Source organism: Leucoraja erinacea, unplaced genomic scaffold, assembly GCF_028641065.1.
Source record: "Leucoraja erinacea ecotype New England unplaced genomic scaffold, Leri_hhj_1 Leri_809S, whole genome shotgun sequence".
Classification (NCBI taxonomy): domain Eukaryota; kingdom Metazoa; phylum Chordata; class Chondrichthyes; order Rajiformes; family Rajidae; genus Leucoraja; species Leucoraja erinaceus.
The window spans coordinates 10,141-33,056 of NW_026576739.1; the positions used below are offsets into that span (position 1 = coordinate 10,141).

At 46.3% G+C, this 22,916-nt stretch overlaps 1 protein-coding gene across 3 annotated transcripts; it reads right to left on the reverse strand.

Annotated features, from left to right (window-relative positions):
* Positions 1 to 1,127: 1,127 nt before the first annotated feature.
* LOC129694814 (flavin-containing monooxygenase 5-like) lies at positions 1,128 to 22,669 on the reverse strand. Of its 3 annotated transcripts, none has more exons than XM_055631567.1 (9): positions 22,500 to 22,661; positions 18,294 to 18,431; positions 16,155 to 16,343; positions 14,953 to 15,118; positions 10,890 to 11,032; positions 9,467 to 9,666; positions 8,325 to 8,677; positions 6,681 to 6,753; positions 1,128 to 6,299 (listed from the first exon to the last, which is right to left on the reverse strand). In XM_055631567.1, exons 2-9 carry the CDS (start codon positions 18,429 to 18,431, stop codon positions 5,954 to 5,956), a joined length of 1,608 nt encoding a protein of 535 aa, XP_055487542.1. In that variant the 5' UTR covers positions 22,500 to 22,661; the 3' UTR covers positions 1,128 to 5,953. The 3 variants fall into 3 exon arrangements, with proteins under 3 accessions (XP_055487542.1, XP_055487544.1, XP_055487545.1); XM_055631569.1 differs by having other exon boundaries at positions 22,473 to 22,527; XM_055631570.1 differs by lacking the exon at positions 1,128 to 6,299 and having other exon boundaries at positions 6,677 to 6,753; positions 22,500 to 22,669.
* Positions 22,670 to 22,916: the final 247 nt, after the last annotated feature.

The window sequence follows — 22,916 nt, forward strand, 5'->3', positions numbered from 1 at the left end:
GTGTTTTGAGCGACTAGTTATGCAGCACATCAAAAATAGTCTACCTGCCGACCTAGACCCACTGCAGTTTGCCTACAGAGCCAACCGATCCACAGAGGACGCAGTCTCAACAACACTGAACCTTGTATTGTCACATCTCGATCGGAAAAATACCTATGCCAGGATCCTCTTCATAGACTTCAGCTCTGCTTTCAATACAATCATTCCGCAGCAGCTGGTGGAGAAGTTGGAGCTGTTGGGGGTTGATGCTGGCACATGCAACTGGGTCCTGAACTTTCTATCACAACGGCAGCAGACAGTCAGGGTGGGCAGTAGGACATCAAAAACCATAGCCGTGAGCACTGGCTCACCCCAAGGCTGTGTCCTAAGCCCCCTTCTGTTTAGTCTGCTTACACACGACTGTACTGCCAGACTCAATAACAACTTCATCAACAAGTTCGCTGATAACACAACAGTGGTGGGTTTCATCAGTGACAATGATGAATCGGCGTACAGGATGGAGGTGGACCTGCTCACAGGATGGTGCAAATCCCACAACCTCATACTTAAAGTGGGAAAAACTAAGGAGATGGTGGTTGACTTCAGGAGGGCGGGGAAACAACACCATACACCTCTGCACATCGACGGAGCTGATGTGGAAAGGGTCAGCAGCGTGAAGTTCCTAGGACTACATCTGTCTGATGACCTGACGTCCACGGCCAACACCACAGCTCTGGTCAAGAGAGCCCAACAGCGACTTCACCCTCTCCGCAGACTACGTAAAGCAGGCCTCCCCACTACACACCTACGGACTTTTTATAGGGGGACTGTCGAGAGCACATTGACCTACGGCATCACTTCCTGGTTCGGGAGCTGCAAGGCGTACGAACGGCACCAACTAGACAGGATAGTGAAGACCGCCAGCAGGATTATTGGTGCTCCACTCCCCTTCCTGCTGGACATATACAGGAAGAGATGTATCAGCAGAGCCATCTCCATCATCAAAGACCCTTACCACCCATCGCATGACATTTTCTCCATCCTGCCATCTGGGAAGAGGTACAGGAGCATTAGCTGCAAAACCAGCAGGATGCTCCTCAGCTTCTTCCCACAGGCTGTAAGACTGCTAAATGGACTTTGCCCCTTGCCAAGTATCGCACACACACCCCCACACTGCAGCAGAGCCAGTGTTGTGCCGCTGCCGGTCGGAACGCCTGTTGTATGTTTAGTAGAGTGTTAAATTTGTTCATGATACATGTATTTTTTTTTAATTTCTATTTATTTTTCATGCACACTGAATGGACACTGGTTGAGCAACGTTTTTTTGTTTCCTCTGGGTATGCGAATACTCAGGAAATGACAATAAAGATATACAATACAATACAATACAATACCTTAAGCCTCTGCATACTCTTGTTCTTATAGTTAGACCACAATTATAACCATATAACCATATAACCATATAACAATTACAGCACGGAAACAGGCCATCTCGGCCCTACAAGTCCATGCCGAACAAATTTTTTTCCCCTTAGTCCCACCTGCCTGCACTCATACCATAACCCTCCATTCCTATCTCATCCATATGCCTATCCAATTTATTTTTAAATGATACCAATGAACCTGCCTCCACCACTTCCAGTGGGAGCTCATTCCACACCGCTACCACTCTCTGCGTAAAGAAGTTCCCCCTCATATTACCCCTAAACTTCTGTCCCTTAATTCTGAAGTCATGTCCTCTTGTTTGAGGACAATTGAGCAGTATATGACGGTGTGATATAGGTTCTGAACAAGGAACACTTCACAGAGTCAGAGCACATAGAAAACTTCCTTATAAGTATGTTAGCTTGAAAATAAATTTTACAGCGCTGTCGGTAGAGGTCTTTGTCATCCGTCCAGTCATCGGATATGACATGACCTAGGTATTTAATTTCCTCACACACTGAAAGAGGACTGTCTGACAAATAAAAGGTCGGAAAAGTTGATTTGCTGTCCTCAGCGCTTCTAACTATCATTATGCGGCTTTTCTTAGCGTTATACTTTATGTCATAATCAAGGCCATACTGAGGCACACGTTCAACATCTGCTGCAGCCCAGCACTATATGGACAGAGCAGTTAATAACTCTGGGTCACTGGGGAAACACCATCGGAGTTTCAACAACCATGTCATGGAGTATTGGGAACTATGGCTGCGTAGGCCAGTCGGGTACTATCAAAATACCTGAAGCAGAGTCCATTTGAATTGTGCGTAGTCCCCAACTGATGAGGCAGAAGGGAGGAAATGCATAGAAGAAGAATTTCCCCAATCCAGCGTGAACGCATCTACCGCTGCTGCCTCAGGGTCTGGTTCCCAAGCGACATACATAGGTACCTGGTGATTTAGCCTTGATGCAAATAAATCGATATCTGGCGTGCCATATTGCTTGATAGCTTTTGCAAATTTTTTGGGGTTTAACATCCATTCGATGTTGTCATTAAATTTATGTGACCTGGTGTCTGCCACTGTATTTAGCTTACCTGGCAGGTAAGGTACTGATAGCCATCCTCCTAAATTCCAGTGAATACAAGCTCAGTCGACCTATTCTTTAGGCATATGACAGTCCCGCCATCCCGGGAATGAACCTACGCTGCACTCCCTCGATAGCAAGAATGTCCTTCCACAAATTTGAAGACCAAAACTGCACACAATACTCCAGGTGTGGTCTCACTAGGGCCCTGTACAACTGCAGAAGGAGCTCTTTGCTCTTATACACAAATCCTCTTGTTACAGGTTTAAGTTCACAAGTTCATTTGATAGGAGCCGAATTAGGCCATTCGGCTAATCGAGTCCACTCCACCATTCAATCATGGCTGATCTACCTCTCTCTCCTAACCCCATTCTCCTGCCTTCTGCCCGTAACCCCTGACACCCGCACTAATCAACAATCTATCTATCTCTGCCTTAAATATATCCACTGACTTGTGGCCTCCACCGCCGTCTGTGGCAACGAATCCCACAGATTCACCACCCTCTGGCTGAAGAAATTCCTCCTCATCTCCTTCCTAAAGGAACGTCCTTTAATTCTGAGGCTGTGGTCCTAGACTCTCCCACTAGTGGAAACATCCCCTTCACATCCACTCTATCCAGGCCTTTCACTGTTCGGTGAAGTTTCAATGATGTGTGACCCCCCCCTCGTTTTTCTAAACTCCAGCGAGTACAGGCCCAGCTCCGACAAACGCTCATCGTACATGAATCCACTAATTCCTGGGATCGCTCTTGTAAACCTCCTCTGGACCCTCTCCAGAGCCGGCACATCCTTCCTCAGATACGGGGCCCAAAACTGCACGCAATACTCCAAATGTGGCCTGACCAGTGCCTTGTAGAGCCTCAATGGTATATCCATGTTGCCGGATACAAACCCTCTCGAAATAATTCACGATTTTAATTCACGGGGGTTCCTCTGGAACTTCAGAGATCTGGTTGTACGGAGTTTGTACCATCTCCCCGTTACCAGCGTGGGTTTTCTCCGGGCGCTCCGGTTACCTCCCACACTCCACAGACGTGCGGGTTTGTAGGTTAATTAGCTTCGGTAAATATTGTAAATTGTCCCCCAGTGTGTGTGTAGGGTAGTGTTAGTGTGCGGAAGTGTGTAGGGTAGTGTTGGGTGGGCCGAAGGGCCTGTTTCCGCGCTGTATCTCTAAAATCTTATTCTGATGAACAAGATTTTAAGACAACTTACTTTTATTATATTTATTAGGAGATATTTGGAAACATTTTCAATGAGACCAGCTATGTTTTAGATGTAAGACATAAGATGAATTAATTGAGAGCAAAACATTTTGAAATAAATTATTTAAAAAAGACACTTAGTGCTGGAGTAACTCAGCGGGTCAGACAGCATCTCTGGAGAAGGGACCCTTCTTTGGACCGAATAATTGGCTTGTGTGGTGGTGGGGGCAGATACGATCGTGGCCTTTCGAACAGACAGGCACTTGAAAACTGAGTGTGTTAACGGGCGATCGCTGGTCGGCACAGACTCGGTGGGGAAGGGCCTGTGTCCGTGCTGGATCTCTAAACTAAACTAGTATGTGAACGGGCGATCGCTGGTCGGCACGAACTCCATCTTAACTAAGGAGGACACAAACAATCTTCCTGCTATACTAGTGGCCAGAGGATCTGGGGTGACGTAGGAACTGAAGCAAATCCACAGGAAATGGTGTTGGATAGACTGATGGGGCTGAAGGCTGATAAATCCCCAGGGCCTGATGGTCTGCATCCCAGGGTACTTAAGGAAGTGGCTCTAGAAATCGTGGACGCATTGGTGATAATTTTCCAATGTCTATAGACTCAGGATCAGTTCCTGTGGATTGGAGAGTAGATAATGTTATCCCACTTTTTAAGAAAGGCGGGAGAGAGAAAACGGGGAATTATAGACCAGTTAGCCTGACATCGGAGGTGGGAAAGATGCTGGAGTCAATTATAAAACATGAGATAGCCACACATTTGGATAGCAGTAACAGGATCGGTCCGAGTCAGCATGGATTTACGATGGGGAAATCATGCTTGACTAATACTCTGGAATTTTTTGAGGATGTAACTAGGAAAATGGACAAGGGAGGGTCAGTGGATGTAGTGTACCTGGACTTTCAGAAAGCATTTGATAAGGTCCAACACAGGAGATTAGTGGGCAAAATTAGGGCATATGGTATCGGGGGTAGAGTGCTGACATGGATAGAGAAGTGGTTGGCAGAGTAAACAAAGAGTAGGGATTAACGGGTCCCTTTCAGAATGGCAGGCAGTGCCTAGTGGGGTACCGCAAGATTCGGTGCTGGGACCGCAGCTATTTACAATATACATCAATGATTTGGATGAAGGGATTCAAAGTAACATTAGCAAATTTGCAGATGACGCAAAGTTGGGTGGCTGTGTGAACTGTGAGGAGGATGCTATGAGAATGTAGGGTGACTTGGACAGGTTAGGGGAGTGGGCAGATGCATGGCAGATGAAGTTTAATATCGATAAATGTGAGGTTATCCACTTTGGTAACAAAAACAGGAAGGCAGATTACTATCTAAATGGTGTCAAGTTGGGAAAAGGGGAGGTACAATGGGGTCTGTGGGTCCTTGTTCATCAGTCTATGAAAGTAAGCATGCAGGTACGGCAGGCAGTGAAGAAAGCGAATGGCATGTTGGCCTTTATAACAAGAGGAGTCGAGTATAGGAGCACATAGGTCCTTCTGCAGTTGTACAGAGCCCTAGTGAGATCACACCTGGTGTATTTTGTGCAGTTTTGGCATGTTGGCCTTTATAACACGAGGAATCGAGTATGGGTGCAAAGAGGTCCTTCTGCAGTTGTACAGAGCCTTAGTGAGACCACACCTGGAGTGTTGTGTTCAGTTTTGGTCTCCAAATTTGAGGAAGGTCATTCTTGCTATTGAGGGAGTGCAGCGTAGGTTTACAAGGTTAATTCCCGGGATGGCGGGACTGTCATATGCTGAGAGAATGGAGCGACTGGGCTTGTATTCTCCGGAATTTGCAAGGATGAGACGGGATCTTATCGAAACATATACGGTTATTAAGGGTTTGGACACGCTAGAGGCAGGAAACATGTTCCCGATGTTGGGGGAGTCCAGAACCAGAGGCCACTGTTTAAGAATAAGGGTTCGGCCATTTAAAACGGAGATGAGGAAACACTTTTTCTCACAGAGAAGGGTGAGTCTGTGGAATTCTGTGCCTCCGAGGGCGGTGGAGGCACGTTCTCTGGAAACTTTCAAGAGAGAGCTAGATATGGGCTCTTAAAGATAGCGGAGCCAGGGGATACGGGGAAAAGGCAGGAACTGATTGTGGATGATCAGCCATGATCACATTGAATAGCGGTGCTGGCTCGTAGGGCTGAATGGCCTGCCCCTGCACCTATTCCCTATTGATTCGGTGGGCCAAATGGCCTGTTTCCGTGTTGTATCTCCAAACTAAACTAAACTCAAGGCCAATTGTCTAGAAAAAGTACAAGATTGCACAAATAGCCAACAGGAAGGCAAGGACGTTGAAGAACAGAGGGATTGGGAGATTGCTACGACTTTGCACCAATGTACGTGTCTTGGTTGGTCGAATAGCACGATCCCACGTGGTCAAGATGGCTTCCCTGGCTTTCCCCCAACTCTTTGGACCTGCTAGACGATATTGGCAAGGTGTACATGGTCCAAAGAAGACATGGTAGGCCAATCTTGGATCTCGAAGAGCAAGACTCTTCAGGTTGGGTCTGGCACCTATGAGATCGGCCAATTCATCAGCGTAAGTGACGTAGTCCACCTGGATGGTGTGGCGTTGGGATTTGACGTACCTGGAACAAAGGCAACGGTCAGTTTGGAGGCTCACATCTTCCTATAGGAGTCGTCAGGACATCAGAGACTTACTAATGTCTACAGATGTGTCGTAGAAAAGATCCTATTACATGGACCTCAACATACCCTCTCTCACTCTCCCTCTCTCTCTCTGCCTCTCTCTCTGTATCTCACACCCCTATTCTCTCTCTCTCTCTCTCTCTCTCTCTCTCTCTCTCTCTCTCTCTCTCTCTCTCTCTCTCTCTCTCTCTCTCTCTGTCTCTCTCTCTCTCTCTCTCTCTCTCTCTCTCCCCCTCTTTCTCTCTCTCATTTCTGTCCATGACTCTATGACTCTCAGAGATGGACGGATATATAATTCTATGAATTAAGAATTCCTTTACCTGTTTGACATCTTTTCTTTTTTCGCCATTATGTCCGTCATCATATCGGCTGTCGATGGTAGTTTGACATCCCCTAAGAAATTGGAAGAATATATAAAATAATCAGTGCAGATCAATAATTTAGTGCTAAAGTGCGGTCACGGTGGCGCAGCGGTAGAGTTGCTGCCTCACTGCGCCAGAGACCCGGGTTTGATCCCGATCACGGGTGCTGTCTGTACGGAGTTTGCACGTTCTCCCCGTGACCTGCGTGGGTTTTCTCCGGGTGCTCCGGTTTCCTCCCACGCTCCAAAGGTTTGTATTGAAACATATAAGATTGTTAAGGGATTGGACACGCTAGAGGCAGGAAACAAGTTCCTGATGTTGGGGGAGTCCAGAACCAGGGGCCACAGTTTAAGAATAAGAGGTAAACCATTTAGAACGGAGATGACAAAACACTTTTTCACACAGAGAGTTGTGAATCTGTGGAATTCTCTGCCTCGGCGGTGGAGGCCGGTTCTCTGGATATTTTCAAGAGAGAGCTAGATAGGGCTCTTAAAGATAGCGGAGTCGGGGAATATGGGGAGATGGCATGAACGGGGTACTGATTGTGGATGATCAGCCATGATCACATTGTCGGCACTGGGCCTGCACTCGCTGGAGTTTAGAAGAACGAGGTCCCCCCCATTGAAACTTCACCGAATAGTGAAAGGCCTGGATAGAGTGGATGTGGAGAAGAGGATGTTTCCAATAGTGGGAGAGTCTAGGACCAGAGGGCACAGCCTCAGAATTAAAGGACGTTCCTTTACGAAGGAGATGAGGAGGAATTTCTTTAGCCAGGAGGCGGTGAATCTGTGGGATTCATTGCCTTAGATGGCGGTGAAGGCCACAAGTCAGTAAAGTGGTTCTTCTGCAGTTGTATAGGGCTGTGGTGAGACCGCATCTGGAGTATTGCGTACAGTTTTGGTCTCCTAATTTGAAGAAGGACACCCTTGTGATTGAGGCAGTGCAGTGTAGGTTCACGAGATTGATCCCTGGAATGGCAGAACTGTCATATGAGGAAAGATTGAAAAGACTAGGCTTGTATTCACTGGAGTTTAGAAGGATGAGGGGATATATTATATAAACATATAAAGTTATAAAAGGACTGGACAAGCTAGATGCAGGAAAAATGTTTCCAATGTTGGGCGAGTCCAGAACCAGGGGCCACAGCCTTAGAATAAAAGGAAGGTCATTTAAGACTGAGGTGAGAAAAAACCTTTCCACCCATGAGTTGTGAATTTATGGAAATCCTTGCCACAGAGGGCAGTGGAGGCCAAATCACTGGATGGATTTAAGAGTTAAGAGTTAGATAGAGCTCTAGGGGCTAGTGGAGTCAAGGGATATGGGGAGAAGGCTGGCACAGGTTATTGATGGGGACGTTCATCCATGATCACAATGAATGGCGGTGCTGGCTTGAAGGGCCGAATGGCCTCCTCCTGCACCTATTTTCTATGTTTCTATATATTCAAGGCAGAGACAGATAGATTAGTTGATTAGTTGATTAGTGCGGGTGTTAGGGGTTATGGGGAGAAGGCAGGAGAATGGGGTTGGGAGGCCACAAGTCTGTGGATATTTTGAACCAGCGACCCCCGCACACTAACACACCCGTAGCAGAAGACATCCTACCTTTGAAAACCCTTGTAGCCCAGCGAGCCTGTAGTTCTGATAAGGGCATGATGGCTCCCAACGGTTGCATGAGGCCAATGATACAAAGAGTTGGGTGGGTGATTGCGGGTGGGAACACGAGCTTGTACAGGTCCACCTGGTTCTTTTCCACCTTGACCACAGACTCATCCAGGAATGGGTATGAAAACGTATACCCCGTGGCGAAGACCACAAAGTCGATCTCTTCAACTGAGCCATCGGCGAAGATGGCTGTCGTTTCGGTGAAACTCTTGACATTGGGTTTGACCAGAACTCTGCCCGATATGATACGGTTTGGCAGATCATCGTTCACCATCGGGTGTTGACTGAAAATGCTGTGATCACGATGAACAATGTTTAGTTTAGAGATACAGCGCGGAAACAGGCCCTTCCCCACCGTGTCCGTAACAACCAACAAAACCCATCTACACTGGTCACAGCTGCTGCCCGCGTTTGGCCCATATCTCTCCAAACCTGTTCCTATCCATGTCCCTGTCCAAGTGTTGTGATAGTCCCAGCCTCAACTACCTCCTCCGGCAGCTCGTTCCATAGATCTAACTCTCTGTTACACAATGGCTTGATGCGTCAATGACTCTATAATCCAATAGACAACAAACAATAGACAATAGGTGCAGGAATAGGCCATTTGGCCCTTCGAGCCAGCACCACCATTCAATGTGACCATGGCTGATCATCCACAATCAGTACCCAGTTCCTGCCTTCTCCCCATATCCCCTGACAGCAATCTTTAAAAGTGTCCAGCGAACTGGCCTCCACCGCCCTCTGAGGCAGAGAATTCCACAGACTCACAACTCTCTGTGAGAAAAAGTGTTTTGTCATCTCCGCAATGGCCGACCCCTTATTCTTAAACTGTCACCCCTGTTTCTGGACTCCCCCAAAATCGGGATCATGTTTCCTGATTCTAGCGTGCCCAAACCCTTAATAATCTCATATGTTTCAAAGTGAACCCCTCTCATCCTTCTAATTTCCAGAGTGTACAAGCCCAGCTGCTCCATTCTCTCAGCATATCCCGGGAATTAACCTTGTGAACCTACGCTGGGCTCCCTCAAGATGAGATCTAATGGTTCAATGGATGTATGATCCTTTCCCGATGAAGTTCTCACCTGTGGCCTGGTTGTAGTCCATAGTTGATATGGTTAAATCTCTTGTTCAATGATCGCTCAACGAACCATTTCAAGATGGATTGTGGTATGAGATCCTTCAGCAATTGGGCCGAACGTTGATTAAAAACCATGTCACCTGGGTATCCTTGACTCCCAACCCTGTTCAAAACCCAAGACCCTCTCCTAGTGCTCAGAAAAACCTGGAAGAAAAATTGAATGAAACGTGGACAGGTACAAAGTGCTGGAGTAACTCAGCGGGTCAGGCAGCATCTCTGGAGAACAAGTATAGGTGACGTTTCGGGTCGAGACAGGAAGCATAGACACATAGAAAATAGGTGCACAAGTAGACCATTCGGCCCTTCTAGCCAGCACTGCCATTCAATATGATCATGGCTGATCATCCACAATCAGTTCCCTGTTCCTGCTTCTGGCCTAGACAAAGAGTCAGGAACCTTCTTCAGATCAAGAAAAGACACAAAGTGCTGGAATAACTCAGCAGGCCAGGCATCCATGTTCACCAGAAATGCTGTCTGAGTTACTCCAGCATCTTGTACATATCTTAGGCAGGAGAATGGGGTTAGGAGGGAGGGTTAGATCAGCCGTGCTTTAATGGCAGAGTAGACTCGATGGGCAGAATGGCCTAATTCTGCTCCTATCACCTATGACTTCATGACCTGCTGAGTTACTCCAGCACTTTGTTTAGGCCGGAAGCAGGAACGGGGTACTGATTGTGGATGATCATCCATGATCATATTGCATGGTGGTGCTGGCTCGAAGGGCCGAATGTTCTACTTGTGCACCTATTTTCTATGTGTCTATGTTTCTATGTTTCCTCTCTGCCAAACAGTTTTCTATCCATGTCAGCACTCTACCCTCAATACCATGTGCTCTAATTTTGAAAGCTATGACAGTCCCGCCATCCCGGGAATTAACCTCGCGAACCTACACTGCACTCCCTCAATAGCAAGAATGTCCTTCCTCAAATTAGGAGACCCAAACTGCACACAATACTCCAGGTGTGGTCTCACTAGGGCACTGATGTTCTTGATGTTGGGGGAGTCCAGAACCAGGGGCCACAGTTTAAGAATAAGGGGTCGGCCATTTAGGACTGAGATGAGGAGAAACTTTTCCACGCAGAGAGTTGTGAATCTGTGGGATTCTCTGCCACAGAAGGCAGTGGAGGCCAATGCACTGGATGTTTTCAAGAGAGAGTTATATTTAGCTCTTGGGGCTAACGGAATCAGGGGATATGGGGAGAAGGCAGGAACGGGGTATTGATTGAAGATGATCAGCCATGATCATATTGAATGGCGGTGATGGCTGGAAGGGCAGAATGGCCTCCTCCTGCACCTATTGTCTATGTTTCGATGGTTCGATGCATGCGTACCTTTATACCGGCCATATCCCTCATTTTGTAACGCACCTGTTTCGCAGTTTGGCTGATTTCGACTGAAATATCCCCTCCAGAATTCCCGATCCCAATCACAACGACATTCTTTCCTTCAAATAATTGAGGATCCTTGTATTCCTTGCTGTGGATATATCGGCCTTTGAAAGATGCTATGCCTGGAATCATCCGAGAACATTGAGAACATCAGTGGTTGACTCACCGAGTGATACAGTGTGGAAACAGGCCCTTCAGCCCAACTTGCCCACACCGGCCAACATGCCCCATCTACACTAGTCATAGAGTGATACAGTGTGGAAACAGGCCCTTCAGCCCAACTTGCCCACACCTTGAAGACTGAGATGAGGAGAAACTATTCCACCCAGAAAGTTGTGAATCTGTGGCTCTATTCCTTGGAGCGCAGGAGGCTAGACATTGAAACATAGACAATAGGAACAGGCCATTCAGCCTTTCGAGCCTGCACCGCCATTCAATATGATCATGGCTGATCATCCAACTCAGTGTCCTGTACCTGCCTTCTCTCCATACCCCCTGATCCCTTTAGCCACAAGGGCCACATCTAACTCCCTCTTAAATATAGCCAATGAACTGGCCTCAACTACCTTCTGTGGCAGAGTGGATGAGGGGTGATCTTACAGAAGTGTACAAAATCACCAGAGGAATAGATCAGGTAGATGCACAGAGTCTCTTGCCCAGAGTAGGGGAATCGATGGCCAGAAGACATAGGTTTAAGGTGAGTGAGAGAGGGGAGGATTTAAAGGGAATCTGAGAGGCAACTTTTCCACACAGGTGGGTGTATGGAACGAGCTGCCAGAGGAGGTAGTTGAGGCTCGGACTATCACAACACTTGGACAGGTACATGGATAGGACAGGTTTGGAGGGATATGGGCCAAACGCGGGCAGCAGGTGAGACTGGTGTAGATGGGGCATGTTGGCCCATGTCGGCAAGTTGGGTCATTGTCCCTAGGACATTGAGGGAAGTTAGTGTAGAAATAGCCGGGGCTATGACAGAAATATTTCAAATGTCATTAGAAATGGGAATAGTCCCCGAGGATTGGCGTACTGCGCATGTTGTTCCATTGTTTAAAAAGGGTTCTAAGAGTAAACCTAGCAATTATAGACCTGTTAGTTTGACTTCAGTGGTGGGCAAATTAATGGAAAAGATACTTAGAGACAATATATATAAGCATCTAGATAAACAGGGTCTGATTAGGAACAGTCAACATGGATTTGTGCCTGGAAGGTCATGTTTGACTAATCTTCTTGAATTTTTTGAAGAGGTTACTAGGGAAATTGACGAGGGTAAAGCAGTGGATGTTGTCTATATGGACTTTAGTAAGGCCTTTGACAAGGTTCCTCATGGAAGGTTGGTTAAGAAGGTTCAACTGTTGGGTATAATTGCAGGAATAGCAAGATGGATTCAACAGTGGCTGAATGGGAGAAGCCAGAGGGTAATGGTGGATGGCTGTTTATCGGGTTGGAGGCAGGTGACTAGTGGGGTGCCTCAGGGATCTGTGTTGGGTTCTTTGTTGTTTGTCATGTACATCAATGATCTGGATGAAGGTGTGGTAAATTGGATTAGTAAGTATGCAGATGATACCAAGATAGGGGGTGTTGTGGATAATGAAGAGGATTTCCATCGTCTACAGAGTGATTTAGGCCATTTGGGAAAATGGGCTGAAAGATGGCAGATGGAGTTTAATGCTGATAAATGTGAGGTGCTACACCTTGGCAGGACAAATCAAAATAGGACGTACATGGTAAATGGTAGGGAATTGAAGAATACAGTTGAACAGAGGGATCTGGGTATAACCGTGCATAGTTCCTTGAAGGTGGAATCTCATATAGATAGGGTGGTAAAGAAAGCTTTTGGTATGCTAGCCTTTATAAATCAGAGCATTGAGTATAGAAGCTGGGATGTAATGTTAAAATTGTACAAGGCATTGGTGAGGCCAAATCTGGAGTATGGTGTACAATTTTGGTCGCCAAATTATAGGAAGGATGTCAACAAAATAGAGAGAGTACAGAGGAGATTTACTAGAATGTTGCCTGGGTTTCAGCAACTAAGTTACAGAGAAAGGTTGAACAAGTTAGGGCTTTATTCTTTGGAGCGCAGAAGGTTAAGGGGGGACCTGATAGAGGTCTTTAAAATGATGAGAGGGATAGACAGAGTTGATGTGGACAAGCTTTTCCCTTTGAGAATAGGGAAGATTCAAACAAGAGGACATGACTTCAGAATTAAGGGACAGAAGTTTAGGGGTAATATGAGGGGGAACTTCTTTACGCAGAGAGTGGTGGCGGTGTGGAATGAGCTCCCAGTGGAAGTGGTGGAGGCAGGTTCATTGGTATCATTTAAAAATAAATTGGATAGGCATATGGATGAGAAGGGAATGGAGGGTTATGGTACGAGTGCAGGCAGGTGGGACTAAGGGGAAAAAAATTTGTTCGGCATGGACTTGTAGGGCCAAGATGGCCTGTTTCCGTGCTGTAATTGTTATATGGTTATTATTATATGGGTCAAAGGGCCTGTTTCCACACTTTATGTGTGTCTGGCTCAATAGCGTATAAGCATCTGTGATATCAATGAGGAAATATTTGTACAGGTTAATGCTTGAGATAATGTTATATTTTACAAGTTAATGAGCAATGTTTACCTAAATATATTTCCCTGATTGCAAACAGAATTGGGGCCCTGTACTTGGAAAACAAACTCTTCTGAAATGACACAGTTAGTTTAGTTTAGAGATACAGCGCGGAAACAGGCCCTTCGGCCCCACCGAGTCCGTGCCGACCAGCGATCGCCCGTTCACACACTAGTTTAGTTCTGAGATACAGCGTGGAACCAGTCCCAGCCTGCCACAACCTCTCCCTGTAGCTCAGGCCCCTCGAATCCCGGCAACATCCTCGTAAATCTTTCCTGAACCATTTCCAGTTTGACGACATCTTTCCTGTAACAAGGTGCCCAGAACTGAAGACAATACTCTAATACCCTTCCCTCCCGTACCACCCCCCTCCCCAGGCACTTTCCGTTGCAACCGCAAGAAATGCAACACCTGTCCCTTCATCTCCCCCCTCGACTCCATTCAAGGACCCAAGCAGTCGTTCCAGGTGTGACAAAGGTTTACCTGTATCTCCTCCAACCTCATCTACTGCATCCGCTGCTCTAGATGTCAGCTGATTTACATTGGTGAGACTAAGCGGAGGTTGGGCGATCGTTTCGCCGAACACCTCCGCTCAGTCCGCAATAACCTACCTGAACTCCCGGTGGCTCAGCACTTCAACTCCCCCTCCCATTTCCAATCCGACCTCTCTGTGCTGGGTCTCCTCCATTGCCAGAGCGAGCAACACCGTAAATTGGAGGAACAGCACCTCATATTCCGCCTGGGTTGCTTGCGTCCGGATGGCATGAACATTGAATTCTCCCAATTTTGCTAGCCCTTGCTGTCTCCTCCCCTTCCTTAACCCTCGAGCTGTCTCCTCCCATCTCCCCACCCTCGGGCTCCTCCTGCTCCCTTTTTCCTTCCTTCCCCACCCCTCACCCCCCATCAGTCTGAAGGAAGGTTTTGGCCCGAAACGTCGCCTATTTCCTTCGCTCCATAGATGCTGCTGCACCCGCTGAATTTCTCCAACAATTTTGTGTACCTTCGATCTTCCAGAATCTGCAGTTCCTTCTTGAACACAATACTCTGAATGTGGACTCACCAACGTCTTGTACAACTGCAACGTGGCCTCCCGAATTCTAGACTCAATACTCTGGCTGATGAAGGCCAACAAGCCTGAGGCCTTGTTGACCACCTTGCCTACCTGCGACTCGACATTCAAGGAACCATGCACCTGCACTCCTAGATCCCTCTGTTCTACAACACTACCCAGTGGCCCACCAATCACCTTGTAGGTCCTGCCCTTGTTCGACATCCCAAAATGCAACACTTCACACACTTCTCTGTGTTAAATGTAATTTATCCCATGTCCTCTGGTCCTCGATTCCCCTACTCTGGGTGAGACCCTGTGCGTCTACCTGATCTATTCCCCTGGTGATTTTGCACACCCGTTTTAAGACTACAATCGCTATACTTACCAGGGAAGGAATCCAATGGTGTGTGTGGATTACAATGATGTCCTGTGCAGATCATAACAGCATCATAAACAGATGTTTCAATATTGCCGTCTCCATCTTTAGTAGTGATGGTCCACTGTCCATTGGAAGAGAAATCCTGTTCCTTCATTATGCTGCAGACATTGGTCTGTGGAATAGAACATAATATATTTTACACACACACACACACACACGTACACACACACACACACACACACACACACACACACACACACACACACACACACACACACACACACACACACACACACACACACACACACACACACACACACACACACACACACACACACACACACACCCAACACTCACACACACACACACACACACACACACACACACACACACACACACACACACACACACACACACACAACCCACACACACACACACACACACACACACACACACACACACACACACACACACACACACCACACACACACACACACACACACACACACACCACCCACACACACACACACACACACACACACACACACACACACACACACACACACACACACACACACACACACACACACACACACACACACACACACACACACACGATTACACGATTAAAGAATGGGTCGACTGGGCTTGTCTTCGCTAGAAGGATGAGAGGGCACCTTAGAGAAACATATAACATTCTTAAGGGATAGGACAGGCTAGAGGCAGGAAACATGTTCCCGATGTCCAGAACCAGGAGCCACACAGTTTAAGAATAAGGGATCGGCCTTTTGCTACTGAGATGTAGAGGAACTTTTCCACCCAGAGGGTTGTGAATCTGTGGGATTCTCTACCACGGAAGGCAGTGGAGGCCAATTCATTGGATGTTTTCATGAGCGAGTTAGATTTAAGCTCTTAGGGCTAACGGAATCACAGGATATGGAGAGAAAGCAGGAACGGAGTACTGATTGTGGATGATCAGCCATGATAATATGGAATGGCTCGAAGGGCCGAAGGGCCTACTCCTGCACAAAATGCTGCATCTCTGATGAACGTGGACAGGTACAAAATGCTGGAGTAACTCAGTGGGTCAGGCAGCATCTGTGGAGAGACGTTTCGGGTCGAGAACCTTCTTGTACATGCGCAGATATATAGCACACACACACGTACACAGACCACACATGTGATTCTTTAACTCGATCTACACATACCTTCAGTCGAATGTATTTCATAAGATTGAAGTTCTCAGCGTAAGCCCTGAAGTAACGAAGGATTTTTGAATTGTGCATGTAGTTGGGATAATCATCAGGAATCAGATAATCGCTGAAACACATCATCTCTTTGGAGGTATTTATGATCAACGTCTTATAAATACCTGGATGCTCCAAGGAAGAGTTCTCCTGATCAAAGGATTCACAGAGTCACAGAGTGATACATCACGGAAACAGGCTCTTCGGCCCAACTTGCCCACACTGACCAACATGCCCCATCTACACTAGTCCCACCTGCTGCCCGCGTTTGGCCCATATCCCTCAAAACCTGTCCTATCCATGTACCTGTCCAAGGGTTGCGATAGTCCCAGCCTCAACTACCTCCTCTGGCAGCTCGTTCCATACACCCACCACCCTCTGTGTGGAAATGTTGCCCCTCAGATTCCTATTAAATCTTTTCCACCCCCCCCCCCCCCCCTCACCTAAACCCATGTCCTCAGGTCCTCGATTCCCCTACTCTGTGCAAGAGACTCTGTGTGTCTACCCGATCTATTCCTCAGGTGATTTTGTACACATCTATAGGATCATCCCTCATCCTCCTGCGCTCCAAGGAATAGTCCCAGCCTGCCCCAACATCTCCCCCTCGTGTCACAGCAAAATCCTCGTAAATCTTCCATGATCCGTTTCCAGCTTGACGATATCCTTCGTATCACACGGTGTCCAGTACTGAACACAATACTCTAAATGCAGCCTCACCAACGTCTTGTACAACTGCAACGTGACCTCCCAACTTCTATACTCAATACTCTGACTGATGTAGGCCAAAGTGCCAAAAGTCTTTTTGACCACCTGATCTGCCTGCGACTCGACCTTCTGCTATCTTCGAGAGCTCTATCTAGCTCTCTCCTGAAAGTATCCAGAGAACCGGCCTCCACCGCCCACTGGCAGAGAATTCCACAGACTCACCACTCTCTGTGTGAAAAAATGTTTCCTCGTCTCCGTTCTAAACAGCTTACCCATTTTTCTTAAACTGTGGCCCATCGTTCTGGTCTCCCCCAACATCGGGAACATGTTTCCTGCCTCTAGCGTTTCCTGCCTCTAGCGTATAAGATGAACCCATCTTACATGTTTCAATAAGATTCCCTCTCATCCTTCTAAACTCCAGAGAATACAAGCCCAGCTGCTCCATTCTCTCAGCATATGACAGTCCCGCCATCCCGGGAATTAACCTTGTAAACCAACGCTGCACTCCCTCAATAGCAAGAATGTCCTTCCTCAAATTAGGGGACCAAAACAGGCACACAATACTCCAGGTGTGGTCTCACTGGGTCTCTGTACAACTGCAGAAGGACCTCTTTGCTCCTATCGATTCCTCTTGTTATAAAGGCCAACATGCCATTCGCTTTCTTCACTGCCTGCTGTACCTGCATGCTTACTTTCATAGACTGATGAACAAGGACCCACAGATCCTGTTATACTTCCCCTTTTCCCAATTTGACGCCATTTAGATAATAATCTGCCTTCCTGTTTTTGATACCAAAGTGGATAGCCTCACATTTATCCACATTAAACTTTATCTGCCATGCATCTGCCCACTGCCCCAACCTGTCCAAGTCACCCTGCATTCTCATAGCATCCTCCTCACAGTTCACACTGCCATCCAGCTGTGTGTCATTTCCTATGTGGGATCTTATCAAATGTATTCCTAGATCATTGAAACGTACAGAACAGTGAAAGGCCTGGATAGAGTGGATGTGGAGAGGATGTTTCCACTAGTTGGAGAGTCTAGGACCAGAGGTCACAGCCTCAGAATTAAAGGACGTTCCTTTAGGAAGGAGATGAGGAGGAATTTGTTTAGCCAGAGGGTGGTGAATCTGTGGGATTCATTGCCACAGACTGCGGTGGAGGCCACAAGTCAGTGGATATATTTAAGGCAGAGATAGATATATTGTTGATTAGTGCGGGTGTCAGGGGTTATGGGGAGAAGGCAGGAGAATGGGGTTAGGATGGAGAGATAGATCAGCCATGGGTGAATGACGGAGTGGACTTGCCCTGTGGGAGAGGGGAGGAGAGGGTGTGACCGGGGTTGAGACTGGACCTTGTTTCAGCTGCTGGCTTTGCCGAGGCAAGTGTAGTTACCTGGTAGTTCCAAAGTCCACCAATATCATTGCTCCTTTCAAAGCAGGTCGGCTGTAAACCTTCATCAAGGCAACACTTTACAGATGTTAATCCACTCGCTCCGGCCCCAATAATCGCAATGCGCTTTGCGGTCTTCATCTGTGGAACCGAACATTCAATATCGTTACACCAGCTTCGAGTCATAGAGTGATAGTGTGTAAACAGGCCCTTCAGCCCAACTTGCCCACACTGGCCAACATGCCCCCATCTACACTAGTCATAGTAGGTATGTTACAAAACCTACCTGAATCGTGGCTGAGCATCTGCCCTACCCCGTGTCCGCGATTTTGGCGCTGTTTAGAGGGGGCGGGTTTAAAACGCGATTTTTACTAGGCTGTTCCAATCGAAAATGTTCAGCCTAGTAAATCATTAACGGAAAATCGCTGAAAGACCCCGTCGCAAAAGGTATTATTAGTTTTTATGGCCTTGTATAATATTTATAGTAGTTTAAAAATCACTCTCTCACTCCGCAACCTCTTGCAGCCCCAGGGTTTTATAAAGCAAACAATTAAAGGTTTGTACCTTATTTTTACATTAAATGGGGCTTGTTATAACCCTGTAATTAAAGTTTTCTATAGCGAGTAGTTCATTTTGGGCTCTTTATATCCCGCAGTATTTTTCTGGGCACTTGAGGGCAGAAATCCAGCGCAATGTGAACGTTCTAAACCAGCGCGTTCACAGGAACCCACTAGAAAGCCGATTTAAATTGACTTTAATTTACAGCAAATGAACACTAAATTCCTTCCATTTGGCCTATAAATTGATGTAAATGAGATTTAAAAATCATGTTTTATTGTGAATTATTTGTGAATATTATTTGGACACTTGGGCTATTTAAAAATGTTAATCATTTATTAAGAAATGGATAGATGTTTAGATCTAGTAATTGAAGTTTGAAATTAGCTACAATTGGGTAACTAACTAATTATATGCTTTAATTTCAGGTCATCCAAGTAAGATTATTTTATATTTGTTTCAGAATGGTTCAATCTATGATAACTGAAAATTTCATTCAGTTCTCTTAATTTTTAAGACGTTTATGGGCTTTTGACTGTCCATGATCACAGCTTTTTTGTTATGTCCATAGAAAATCAATAGGGAACAAGATGCTAATGTCCGAGTATGAAAATGGCCATAACTTTTTTATTACTTGAGATATGAAAGTGATTTAGGTGTCAAATTAAACTTATTGTTATGCTTTATCTGATGGGATAAATTGCAGACTTGATTTTTTACATCTCAAAATTTTGTAACATTGCTAGTCATAGAGTGATACAGTGTATAAACAGGCCCTTCAGCCCAACTTGCCCACACTGGCCAACATGCCCCATCTACACTAGTCATAGAGTGATACAGTGTGGAAACAGGCCCTTCGGCCCAACCTGCCCACACCGGCCAACATGCCGCATCTTTCACAACTTAAATGTGTTTCACTCTTGATTGAGAATGTTATTGTTTTAAAGTGTATAAATATCTGAGATTTAGCATATTGCGTGAGGTGTGGACATTTGTGAGTGAATGTCATAGAAAGAGGATGTAGAGTGAGTGAGTTTAAAGACTGTTACTTGTTTGTGGAACCGGTTCTGGGTGAATGTTGATTTATGGAATTCCCTGTCACTCGATGGATTTAAGAGAGAGTTAGATAGAGCTCTAGGGGCTAGTGGAGTCAAGGGATATGGGGAGGAGGCAGGCACGGGTTATTGATAGGGGACGATCAGCCATGATCACAATGAATGGCGGTGCTGGCTCGAAGGGCCGAATGGCCTCCTCCTGCACCTGTTTTCTATGTTTCTATGTTTCTATGTAATAATATAATCCAGATAAAATAGGATGTCATTGAATGAGCTTGCTCATTTACGTCATAAATCTTTGTGTAGTCTCATGTGTTATAAAATAGACAATAGACAATAGGTGCAGGAGGAGGCCATTCAGCCCTTCGAGCCAGCACCGCCATTCAATGTGATCATGGCTGATTATCCACAATCAGTACCCCGTTCCTGCCTTCTCCCCATATCCCCTGACTCCGCTATCTTTAAGAGCCCTATCTAGCTCTCTCCTGAAAACATCCAGAGAACCGGTCTCCACCGCCCTCTGAGGCAGAGAATTCCACAGATTCACAACTCTCTGGGTGAAAAAGTGTTTCCTCGTCTCCGTTCTAAATGGCTTACTCCTTATTCGTAAACTGTGGCCCCTGGTTTTGGACTCCCCCAACATCGGGAACATGTTTCCTGCCTCTAGCGTGTCCAAGCCCTTAACAATCTTATATGTTTCAATAAGGTATTCTCTCATCCTTCTAAACTCCAGAATGTACAAGCCCAGCCGCTCCATTCTCTCAGCATATGACAGTCCCGCCATCCCTGGAATTAACCTGGTGAACCTACACTGCACTCCCTCAATAGCAAGAATGTCCTTCCTCAAATTTGCAGACCAAAACTGCACACAATACTCCAGGTGTGGTCTCACCAGGGCCCTGTACAACTGCAGAAGGACCTCTTTGCTCCTATACTCAACTCCTCTTGTTTTGAAGGCCAACATGCCAAAATTGCACACAATATTCCAGGTGTGGTCTCTCCAGGGCCTGAAAAGTAAGTCTAAGAAGTTGCAGGTGTACGGTCGTTGAGCCTGGGACAAGGCGTTTGCGGTTCCTTTGCTCTTTGGAAATGTATTGGCTATCTATGTGGGAATTAACTGTGTATTCTCTGTCTTCTCAACATTTAGTAATCAGCGGATATGGCTCAGCAAAGAGACTGTTGCTTTTCTTCGCCACATAACCTGGCATTTGGATTGGTGACCTTGTCGGTATTTTAAGTTTGATTTCTTCCTATTTCTTACGTTTTGAATTGAATTCAAGAGAGATCTTGATTGCACTGGCCACGTGAAATTCAGATTGAGGTGTTGGATGGGAATAGGGAATAATGTTTTTATTGTTTTTTCTGTATAATGATCTATTTGAAAGGTGCTTCTGCAGTTGTATAGGGCTCTGGTGAGACCACATCTGGAGTATTGTGTACAGTTTTTGTCTCCTAATTTGAGGAAGGACATCCTTGTGATTGAGGCAGTGCCGTGTAGGTTCATGAGATTGATTCCTGGGATGGCGGGACTGTCACATGAGGAAAGATTGAAAAGACTAGGCTTGTATTCACTGGAGTTTAGAAGGATGAGGGGGTTCTTATAGAAACATATAAAATTATAAAAGGATTGGACAAGCTAGATGTAGGAAAAATGTTTCCAATGTTGGGCGAGTCCAGAACCAGGGGCCACCGTCTTAGAATAAAGGGGAGCCCATTTAAGACTGAGGTGAGAAAAAACTTTTTCATCCAGAGAGTTGTGAATTTGTGGAATTCCCTGCCACAGAGGGCAGTGGAGGCCAAATTACTGGATGGACTTAAGAGAGAGTTAAAGCCCTGTCCCATGGTACGAGTTCATTCCAAGAGTTCTCCTGAGTTTGCCCTGTTTCCAACTCGGAGATTTACGATAATGGCCACTCGTCGGCACTCGGGGCTCTCGTGGACATTTTTCAACATGTTGAAAAATCTTCACGAGTCTTCCTGTGCTTACCTGCCATTAGCGAGTCTTCCCGAATACCTGCCATTAGCGTTACGAGCCGCGAGGAGATGTTCCCAAGCTCTGACGTACCCGCTACGTTCATTCTCCGTGCTTACCACGAGTTTGATTTTTTTTAAACTCAGGCTCTCTCTCTCTATCTCTCTCTCTGACTCTTCCAGTTTCTCTCTCTCTCTGTCTTTCTATCTCTGACTCTCTCTCCCTCCCTCTCTCTCTCCCTCCCTCTCTCTCTCTCTCTCTCTCTCTCTCTCTCTCTCTCTCTCTCTCTCTCTCTCTCTCTCTCTCTCTCTCTCTCTCTCTCTCTCTCTCTCTCTCTCTCTCTCAGTCTGTCTGTCTTTCTCTGTCTCTGTCTCCGTGTCTCTCTCTACACCTCCGTTTCTCTCTTTCTCTCTCTGTTTTGCTCACTCTCTGTCAAACGCAAAAAGACACACACTCACAAACGCACACACACCTGCACCTGCAGTTCCTTCCTATACAAACTAAACTAGTGTGTGAATGGGCGATCGCTGGTCGGCACGGACTCGGTGGGCCGAAGGAAGGGCCCAGTTCCGCGCTGTATCTCTAAAATAAACTCACCACGGATAAATTTAAAATGCAGCTTACATTTTTGTGGTCTTGCTCCTCAGTTGTGTCAGGTTTTGACGTCCGAAGTTCAACTTAACTGTTATGTTCTGTCTAAATATTTACACAAAGCAAACTTTGGAATGTAAATTGTAAGTATTAACTTAGCACCACAAATTAGTGACTGATCAACTGTTCTCCCCTATTTTGAGATAAAAATCCTCACTGTTCAGCAGTTCTATTGAATGTTTAACTTACGTCCATGTTCGTCAGTCCTCGGAGCAGAATTAGGCCATTCGGCCCATCGATTCTACTTCGCCATTCTATCATGGCTGATCTATCTCTCCCTCCTAACCGCATTCTCCTGCCGTCTCCCCATAACCCCTGACACCCGCACTAATCAACAATCTATCTATCTCTGCCTTAAATATATCCACCGTCTGTGGCCTCCACCGCCGT

What these genes read in the sequence shown, in the direction of transcription:
- LOC129694814 (XM_055631567.1), bottom strand. Translation starts at nt 18,431, where the DNA reads ATGAAGACCGCAAAGCGCATTGCGATTATTGGGGCCGGAGCGAGTGGA. An exon ending in ACCATTGGATTCCTTCCCTG is followed by an intron (nt 11,033 to 14,952) that starts GTAAGTATAGCG and finishes GGATGATTCCAG; the next exon opens with GCATAGCATCTTTCAAAGGC. An exon ending in AAAGAAAAGATGTCAAACAG is followed by an intron (nt 6,300 to 6,680) that starts GTAAAGGAATTC and finishes CCTTTGTTCCAG; the next exon opens with GTACGTCAAATCCCAACGCC.